Consider the following 10,312-nt stretch of genomic DNA (forward strand, 5'->3'; position numbering starts at 1 on the left):
TACTTTAGTAATCCAGTGTAAGTAGCCTGTCTGACTGCTCAACTAAGTCAAGTTCTTCTATTACAAGCTTTAATATCACCATGTTTCTTTCCTTCATAGCATTTATTTATGTTTCTAATTATGCTTTTGTTTATAGGTTTTTTTTTTTTTTGGTATTTCATTTAGACTGCATTGTATGTTTTTGTTCACCATTGAGTTCCTATCACAATGCCTAACAGCTGATGCACCCTCAGTAAATATTTGTTAGCTGGGTAATGGCTAAAAGGATGCATGGATAGACAGAGGAAGGAAATCAGCACAGGATAGGTCATTTTGGACTGCTGGCATTAAACAAGGATTCATATGTGATCTGCAATTTAATCTGGGCTTTGAGAAGGGGGCAAAATGTTTAACATGTCAATCCACATGTTAAAAATATACACTCTTTATTACAGCTTTTTTTTCCCATTAAGTGCAATCGAGGAGATGCATCCTAAATTAAGCCTCACAGCTTTCTTTTTCAACACATGTGGGTGAGAAGGTACTGTTATATTAAGCAACACAGCTAATTAAAAGAGGAAATGAAAATCATTCTTAAATGAAAAGAGTCCCACTTCCCCCTCTGGTTTCCTTTACTACTATATATCCTTGAACTATAAAGTGTTTCATTAGAAAGAACTTTTACTAAACAGTAAAATCAAACCATTTCTACAGATCTGCGTGACGCATTAGAAATAGTAGGAACAAAGAACTACATCTTGATTTAGAGCTAAGGGACACATTTGTTTGATTATTGTTTGTTCTGCAGAGGGTCTGAAAAGGAAAGACACTCAGGCAGCCCTTTCACTTGCTCCACATACAAGACTCTTAGCCCCCCACTGCCTTTCAGCAGCCTCATTCATGAATATATGTCCTTGCCTAGCCCTTGTAGATGTCTAGCTTTCACCTTTAGACAGAACGTTCTCTTTTGATTACCATTAAGGGGATTATATATTCTCAAGGGTTCTTTTTTGTGCATCTTTTCATTCCTCCTTTTTCTAAATGTTCCCCCTCCCGTGCACTGTTCTAGTCCTCTCCCAAACCTTTGCTCTAAGATTTAATTAGCTGATCTAGCAAATTCAAAAGTAATTATTGCTTTGCTTTTGCTTTTCCATCTTTTGATTTTAAAAGGAGGAGATTTTCCCTTAAATGTAACATCAGACTTTTCCTTGCTCAGGTACTTCACAATATTCTCCTTGATCTTCTGGAACAAACAGACTGAAAATAGCTTCTAGGCCCTTGCCATTCCAGCCCAGAGACAATATCTGTCATTAGCTCTTCCTTCAAATGTGCTCTCCAGCCCTCTCATTGCAATGCAGTTGTCACAGACATTTCCCCACCTCCTCCCCCTTCCCCTCACCCTGAAAGTGCCTCTTCTGTTGGTCATGTGTTTCTCTTATCAGATAATTGAGTTAAAAGTGTATATAGTCTGGACAAATTCTGCCAGATGAGACAAGATGACAAAAGAGTACATTTTAAGAAATAATGACCAAAAGAGGACATGTCGTGCACCACTCCACTCCTGATTGATGGGCTTCATTACTTAGCTCCGGTCACACGAGAACCACATGCATTAAGAAATCTGTACACTCTGCTCTCTTAGGACTATCTTTGCTTAACATTTAGAAAAATCAGCATCATTTCTAAATGTAGAGAAGAGAAGGCCCAGCTAAAATAAAATAGATAAAAGCAAAGCCTTCAGGAAATGAGACTTGAAAGGATGCTGTGAAGAAGACTTGGATTAAGAAACAAACAAAACCTTTCTATTTTCAGTCAATAAGAAAGGCAGCAAGTTACGCTGAATAGCCCTGAGTTCTGATCCTGGTTAGTCATGAATCACTGTATTACTTTAGGGAAGTCACATAAACTTTCTGGGACTCATTGTTCTCATTTGCAATATGAGGAAGTCAGTTTAGATAATTTCCAAGTTATTTTCTAGGTCTGAAATTCCATGATGCTAAGATAGAAGATATCATCTACTAAGACTACTGTAATAAAATAACCTGAGCAAGTCCCTCATCAGAGTGACTGGGTTCAAATCCTGCCTCCATTTTTTTTTTTTTTTATTGACACTAAGATCTTTGGTCAGATTTTAACTTCCTTAAGTCTCAATCTTCTCTTCTGTAAAATGGGGATAACAACAGTACAAATGCAATAGAACTGTTGGTGAATTAAGAAAGATAATTCACATTAAGCCTTATCATGGTGCTTGGTGCTCAGAAGCCACTCCAATAGTAGGAATGTAATGAGGACTACAGTCTTCTCGGAAACAACTAAGAAGGAAAATAAAATGTACATTTCTGTGTATTTGCTTGATGAGTTTCCAATATCCTAATTTGATAATTAAAAAATCATATGTTAATAAAGTCTAGTGAATTATATTCCTCCTCCTAAATTCTCAGTATCACAATTAATATGTCAGTCTAGCATGGAGTGGAGCTGGGGAAGTGGGCCTGAGGCAACAGCTAAACTCTGCCTTTCACTGAGCCTCAACCTTATGCCTTTGACAGCTTCCGGGCTTCTGGGGAGCTCACCTCAGACCCAGCGAGCCACCGTCTCTGTCACTAACAAAGGTTTAGAATACATGTGGCAGTGGATGATCTGACTTCCATAATTTTCAGTCTTAACTATTCACTAAAGCCAGTCGGTCCTTAAAAAGGAAAAGCACTCCAGAACCACAGAGCTTTTGTTCCCATGGCAACAGCATAGGTCAATAGCTGCAGTCACACCTTCATCAGCCTTGATTGCATCTGGCAATTTACCATCTTCTGTGCTTCCTTTTGTTTGAGCCTCTCTCATTTGCTTAATTCCCATCTCTATTGGGAGAATCGCAAAATGCAAAACTACGGGAGCTGAATTTAAATGAAAAGCTATGGGAGCCTTAATAAAACACTGGAGAGCACGGCTTATTTTATAAAACTCATAGATATGTGCCTGTGAGAATCAAGTCCCATATCCTGAACCTCAGAATCTCACTTCCCATATTCTGTTACAGCTGAGAAATTATTTATTTGCAATACCCTATGGTTTTTGGAAAAATCAATGCCATTTCTGCTTCCAAGATCCTATTCTGATATCACGGGTATCAGCTTTGTCAGGATAAAGTCCAAATTCCTCAGCTTGTCATACAAAGCCCTATATCAGCGGACCTTTGCTCACAGCACCACCTTCCTCTTGCCCGTCTCCCTTTACACTCTACACTTACGTGGTATTTATCTTCTTTCACTTCTTGAACACAGCCCATACTCTGGGTCCTCACACATGCTGTCCCCTCTTTTTGGAACATCATTCCCTCAGCCTCCTTGCCTGGCTATCTCGTATTTGTCCTCCAGGTCTCAGGTTAGGTGTCACTTTCCACAGGAAAGCCTTCTCAACCCCAAGCCTGGTGAGTCTTCCATTATACCACGTGCTTCCCTGTTATACCATTATCTCAATACATTCTAATAGCCTGTAGAAGTATCAGAACTCCTTATAACTGTGTAAGCCCACCGAATGCAGATGCAGGGTCTGTCTCTATACCCTCCATCCACTAACCCCACTGCTGAATTTCCAGTGCTCCTTCAGTGTTTGATACATCACAGGTGCTTCACAAATATTTGTTACATGACTGAAATCACTTTATCCTACTAGATCATGAGAGTCCCTTGTTATAAATTTCGTGAATTTGGTGTTCTGCAACTTCCTGTCTATCCAACTGTAAGCATCTACCAGAAGGTGCTTTTTATTCAAGCTGTATTTGCAATTTTCCTATCCTTCACAGGGATATCAGTAGATAACCATTCACTTAAAGTGGACAAATTCTAAAATCCCTGGCCTGTGGTCTGTGTTTTTTTTCATGATTTAGTCCACTAACCACTGATTTTTTAGGTCAGCTCAATGTAGTTATCCTAAAAAGATGTAAAAATAAGGAACAAACAAAAATGTTGAAGTAAGTGAAATAAGTAGCACTACGGAGCCATACATCTACAGTCATCAGACAAGTCCACCAGCCTGACGCCCAGCAAGCCCTGGACCCCTTCCTGCTACTATACACAGAGTCTTATGTTTCAGAGCTCATCAGTCAGCAGTCAGGGGAAGAGAAGGAGAGACACACTGTTTGCTAAATGTGACACCACCTGAATTCAGTGACTGGGGATCACAGGGACAAATCTTGTTTGTTTGAGCCAGGCACTAATGTTGAAGAGGCAGCTACTCAGTACATGGCATATTGACACCATGATACTTTGAGGCTGACGTTTTTGACACTGGGACGTTCTGAACTGTCAGCTTCTGAAATTATTAGCAAGCATCCCGTGCAATGGACACCCTCCCTTTACCTCTGAGCCGTCTCTGATCCCGTCATTAATTTCATTTCTATTTCTGAGTGACACCCACGCCTTGACCCCTAGCCATCAGTTTGGCCCATGCTGAATTTCAGATGTCTGAAGGATAATACTGCATAGAAATAAGCATTAGATGGTGAGCTATGTGAGTCAAATACTTCCAAAGGACATTGGGGGCAGGAGAGTTCAGGTATAAATGTCTAAGTCACATGGGGAAGAAGTGTGAGAAGAAGCTGGGAGCCAAGGTAAGCCTCATGGCACACCACTGTGCTGAATGGGTGTACAAGAGGAAAGGAACTTGCAAAAGAGCTGAGGGGAGAGAGGGAACAAGAATACCATGCTGCAAAGTGATAGCACAATGTAAGCACTAAAAGGGGATGATGGAGTTTATAACTCCCTGAATTGTAAAAAACCAGCTGGTTACTGTGGATTAGAATAGCAGTTAAAAATGTGGAAATAGGGTCATCTCTCCCCTCTTTTCCCTTTCCTCCACGGAACCCAATGTCCAGTCTCCCCACTGGCCTAAGTGCCCCGTCTGCTCTGCTCCTTCTACTGATGTGGCACAAAGCTCACTTGTACTGAAACGGCCAAGAAGTCTCATGGCACTGAATTTCTATTAAAATCTGGCTTAATATATCCTTGCATATTAGTGATGTTCAAAATAATATTTGTAAGTTTTCCCATTTTGTTATTTTCCAAAGTATTTCAGCAATTTCACTAAAAATGTTAGTCTTCAAGAAAACACCTTAATGATTTGATCAGCAAACATAATTGAGCATATCCTATAAGCAAGTACTGGTGATCAAGCAGGGAGTAAGACAGAAAATGTTTCTGCCCTCATGGAATTTACATTCTAGGTAAAGAGAGCAGATTATAAACATATAAGAACACCTGTCAGGTAGTGATAAGTCTATGAAGGCAACTAAAGCAAGGAAAAGGGTCTGAGATTCATGGTAGGGGGCCATTTCAGATTGGGGGGGTCAGCACTGAGTAGGTGTCCTTTGATCAGAGAGTTCAATGAAATGAGGAGTTCACAGTGTGAATATCTGGAGGAAAAGCATTCAGGGCTGACAGAATGTAATGTCCCTGAATTCAGGCAAGTTTGAGGATCAGCGAGAAGGCTAGTAGTGATCACATAAGCACACTTCCATGACAAGGATGGGTGCAATTACCAATATGTTTACCAGTAGCCAATTGTTATCTACATTCAACAAGGTTAGAAAGGCAGTAAAGGCAGACAACTTCTTCCTTCTTTTTGTATCTACTTACCTTACTAGCAATTCTTGTGTGTGTGTGTGTTGGGGGGAAACAACAGAGGGGGTAAAGGAAATTGTCATTCAACTTCTCTTTTTACCATACATGCCCTCCATTCTCCATCCCACTCCTATTTCCTATTCTCGTTTCTCTCTCTCCTTCTCTCATTTCCCCTACTTCTCCTCCTCCTCCTCTTCCTCTACCTTCTTCCCCATCTCCCCTTTCAAATTTCTATCTCCTATCTGCATCCTTTACAATATTTCTGTACCTTCTTAAAATCTCAAAAGTGAAAATCATCCTTGAGAGATAAAAAGAACAAAGTTTGTCTACATCGGCTGAGAAGAGCAGTTTGCGTTTGAGTTAGATTATTAGCAAAAGTAACCACATGTACCACAATTAAAAGAGGAAGGAAGTTGGGGGTGGGGGAAAAAGACCCAGTAGCGTCAAATATAATGAGCGCGGCTTTACGACGTACTCACAGAAATGTCGGCATGTTCACACCCCGTGACTCGTAGCTAGTCTCTGCAGGATTTCATGGCCAACATCCAGCAACAATGAGCACCGGGCTCCTTGACCCGGCGCTCACGCCTGCAACTTGCAACGTTTCACTTCAGTCTGACTTAACACTTCAATCATAAAGGTAATAATAATATACCCCAATAACAGGGTAGAGTAATATACCCCAACCCACTATTGATCTCACAGCAAATGGGCCCTTGCTTAGCTCACTGAAAAACCTTGCTTGACCACCTCCCGATGACTGCTCAGACCAGACTGTTCAGGCGGCTCCTCCAGTACCCACCTGCGGCTGCTCACCTCCACAGTGAGTCTCGTGATCCCTTTAGATAATACCGCTTCAGCTGTTCTGGATTAAACCCCCTATTCGTTCCAGCCTGATTCCCACCATCCTACCAAGACAGAGATACTCTCTGGTGGTGTTTCTGGCAGGTTATTTTCAGCTCCTATGATTGAGTACTAGGTAGGCATGGGTATAGATTACTCTAGCAAAAAACTTACTGTTTGAGACTTCAAAATGACCATGTACTCCAGGACCAACATAAATGCTTGAGATCAACATAAATCCTTTTCTCCTCTAGAAAGTGAATAGGAGCCATTTCAAACCTTGCCAGGCTTTATGGATTTTCATTCATGAGTAGTAAGTTACTGAACAATATTCTGTACTGTCTTAAGCTCTTCCATCTTGACCCTTTCCAGTCATTTCTCAACCTGGTAGCTCTTTTAAAAATGTAATGTTGTCAATCCTCTGCTTAAAATAATTTTTTAGATTCCACTTGCACCCACGTCAGAGTCCAAGCCACCTACCAAGACCTACGAGAAGCTACGCTGTGTCTACTCTTCCCCCCTTCGCCAACACATCAGGTGTCACTTCAGCCCTCCCTCACTAAGCTCCAGACACCATGGCTTTCTTTAAGTTCCCAGAGCACCATACATTCTTTCATGCCTCAGATTCTTTCCATATGCTGGTTCCTTTCCTGCCCATCACCATTTACATAACCCCTTTCACCCTCAGGTCTCAGCTTAAGTGTGCCTTTAGAGAGGCCTCCTTCGGCCATCTTATTAAAATTCAAATCCTCTTCCCTACTGAACGAACGCCATTGTTCTCAAAAACAGAAAGCTTTTTTTTCTTCACAACACCTACTACACCATTTTTAGTTGTATCATTCAGGGTCCACTTGGGGAAATACCAGTTTGTCCACTGGAAACCATACCAGTTTGTCTGAAAAGGGAGAACCGAATATAAAGCATCAATTTAAAAAAAGTACTAGTAGACTGAAAAGACAAAAAGAGGGCACTGAGGTACCAGAGAGACAGGAAATGCAGGAAATAGCCACCATACCTAAGGCTGGGGATCATCGGAAACTAGGAGGAGGTGTCCTGCAGGGCTGGGACACAGAGCTCGAGGTGCCGTTTGCTTCCTGCTGGTCCCTCAGGAGCTTGGAGGAGGGCCTGAGGGGCTGGTTCTCAGATACCAAGGAAAGGGTGCTGCTTGGCTGGTGCCGGCGTCTCTGACGAGGTGCAAAGAAGCTGGTTCTGGGAGTGCTGGAAGAACTAGAAACTGTGAACAACCAGTGATGCTGGAGTAAGTTAAACGGCAACAGTACCTTCTCAGAACAGTAAGGAGAACGAGAAGGAGCAAGGCCCCTTTTGCTTCCTATTTATTGCCTACCATTCTTCCTCATTGCCTGCTATTGACAGATCCTAACGTGGATACACCTGGCAAAGGAAAAAGGTATTGATAGTTTGCAGAGTTCCAGCCTGAGCAATTTAGAGCAGCATATCCAAGGGTGGGTTTAGAGATATCATAGCTTAATAAATAGCATAGTATTTGTTTGTTTTCTGTCTTTTCTTTCGTACTAGACAGAACATGTTCAGGACCCATGTCTTTCTTTTCACTATTTTACCCCCTTGATGTGTACAGCACAGTAAGAAGTAAATAGAAGGTACTCAATAAATATTCCTTGGATGGATGAATTTATTAGATTGTTTTCAAAAGGACTTAGTAAAATATACAGTTCAATTCTTGTCAACTGAATAATACTGAGTGCCTCATATGGTGGTCTAGGTATTGGAGCTAAAATATGAATACGAGACAGTTCCTTACTATTTAGTAGGGAATTTAAGACATTCTCATATGACACTAAATAATAAAATGCCATTGCAATCATTCATATGTTTAAACGCCCAAAGAATTGAACAGGCAGCAAGATCTATAAGAGATCAGGAAAAGAAAAAAGGCAAATGTAGGTTTGGAATGATTCAAGAAACTTGTGGAAGAAGTTATGATCTGAGGCAGGCTTAAGAGGGGGTGGACAAGCAAAGCTGTGGAGGAGGGATGGGTTCGGCAGGTTTTCAGATGATTCTGATGAAAACAAAGAAGTGAGAGATTAGTAGAAGTCACTGGAAAAGTGAATTTGAACCAACTGTGTAAAATCATGAATTCTGGAGTTAGAATTATGAGTAGTATGTCTTTTACAAAGAGGCGACATTAAGAGGTTATATGCAAAGGAGTGAGGTGGCTGTTGGGAATATCTTCTGCAGATGAATCTGGCAACATCACGGGGATTGATGCAGCATCACTGATTATGTAGAAACTAGAGCCAGAAAGACTAGTTAGCAGACTGTGACAACAATCCTGAGCCAGAAAAGATGGTGGAGATAGAAAAAGAAGAAAAATATAACAAGTAATGTTCAGAAGGAAGAATCAATAAAACATAATGCAGAATTAATCCAGGGCAAGGAGGGTGGAGAGGATATCTAGAATTAATCCACAGTGATACACGCAGAGAGGATTCAGAAGGGTGGAGATAAAACAGAGATCATTAAGTTTCAACAGAAGAACTTGATTAATAATGTTATCAGTACAATAAAAGTTCCAGCAAATATTTATCCTCCAATAACTAAACCCACATTTTGAAAAGTTAATATGAATCCGGAAGAATATATATGTCTTCGCCTTGAGCTTCTTCAGAAGCACTAGGCTTCTTCATCTTATAATGGTCACATAGTGTCTCATTTCCATAGATATGTTCCTCGAAATTGGTCTGCCAAGTGTTTTCATATATTCCGTTGTCTGTTTCTTCTTTAGCTTGGGGAGGACACGCTTCCACATTTTCATAGTTGTCATGTATGTTAGTGTCCTTCCCAGCAGAGCTGTGGTCTTGGGTTTGAACTGAGATTTTATGTCTTGGGCCGATAACCTGGGGGCTCAAGGAGACTCTTTTAGTATAGTCTTTTCTCCTTTTTCTCCTTTGCAAAAACTTTGGTAAGGTAAATTGCACTGTATTATGCTGTTTCCAGTGCCAAACACACCCAATTCCACAGATCACCAACAGTAAAAGAAGGGAAATTCCTAAGGAAACGGCCACTGAAGTATTTCCACAGCTTTTCAGCATTTCTGCACAGTACTGTTTTGTAGTATGGTGTAGCGCTTAATGAATTCACAGGTACAGTCCACTGTAATTCTTTGTAGGATATGGTTTGAAAGTAATTTCGGAAGCTCTTTTAGGCATTTCTGTTTCAGATATGAAAGAACATCATGGCAAAGTCCTGGTGTACGTAGAGGAGAGATGAGTAAACTTGATTTTGGAAGCTGGCTCTTGTTGTAGCTGATGATTATACAATTGTTGTTGTATAATTGCACTGTGTCAGGGGGATTTCATTCAACTCCACTTCCTTTTTTATCAGTGAATCACAAAATGAAGCACAAATGAGTGGAAAATAATAGCAGAGTAGAAAACTCAAGGAAGGGAAGGTTGAACGATCTGCCATCCACGTGCCTGCTGTAAATTAGAAACATTTTAATTGCATATTTATTACATAGCATAATAAAAAATCTGCCAATTTCTACCACTACATTAAGCATCAGCATTTAGTGAGCTCTTCCTTCAGGATAGAATACAGTACTAGCTGTTGCATTTAGTGAGTTTTTGTTTTAATATAAAATACAGTACTAGCTGGTGTGTGTGTGTGTGTGTGTGTGTGTGTGTGTGTGTGGTGGGGGGAGAGTTAAAAGAACCTGTCTCTGCTGAAGCCTGAGTGGTTTTATCACTTAGATTTCAACATGGTTTTTGACCATAAGGCTAATAATTTTCAAGAGAAAGATAATGCTTCAAACACAATAGGAGCAAAGAGATAAGAGTATAGATGTGCAATCATTTCCATTACCTATCGCCTCCTCTGTGAAACCTTGCCTGTCC

At 40.7% G+C, this 10,312-nt stretch overlaps 1 protein-coding gene across 3 annotated transcripts in view; it reads right to left on the minus strand.

Moving 5' to 3' along the window:
- Positions 1-998: 998 nt before the first annotated feature.
- Positions 999-10,312, minus strand: part of GAPT (GRB2 binding adaptor protein, transmembrane) — a 52,673-nt gene continuing 43,359 nt past the window's right edge. For all 3 annotated transcript variants that reach the window (XM_082457424.1, XM_082457422.1, XM_082457423.1), the window contains exon 3: positions 999-9,895. In XM_082457424.1, coding sequence (XP_082313550.1) covers positions 9,035-9,508 — 474 coding nt within the window. In that variant the 5' untranslated portion in view covers positions 9,509-9,895 and the 3' untranslated portion in view covers positions 999-9,034. The remainder of the gene's footprint in view (positions 9,896-10,312) is intronic.

Source organism: Balaenoptera physalus (assembly GCF_965194825.1).
Source record: "Balaenoptera physalus genome assembly, chromosome: 3".
In the NCBI taxonomy this organism is placed as follows: domain Eukaryota; kingdom Metazoa; phylum Chordata; class Mammalia; order Artiodactyla; family Balaenopteridae; genus Balaenoptera; species Balaenoptera physalus.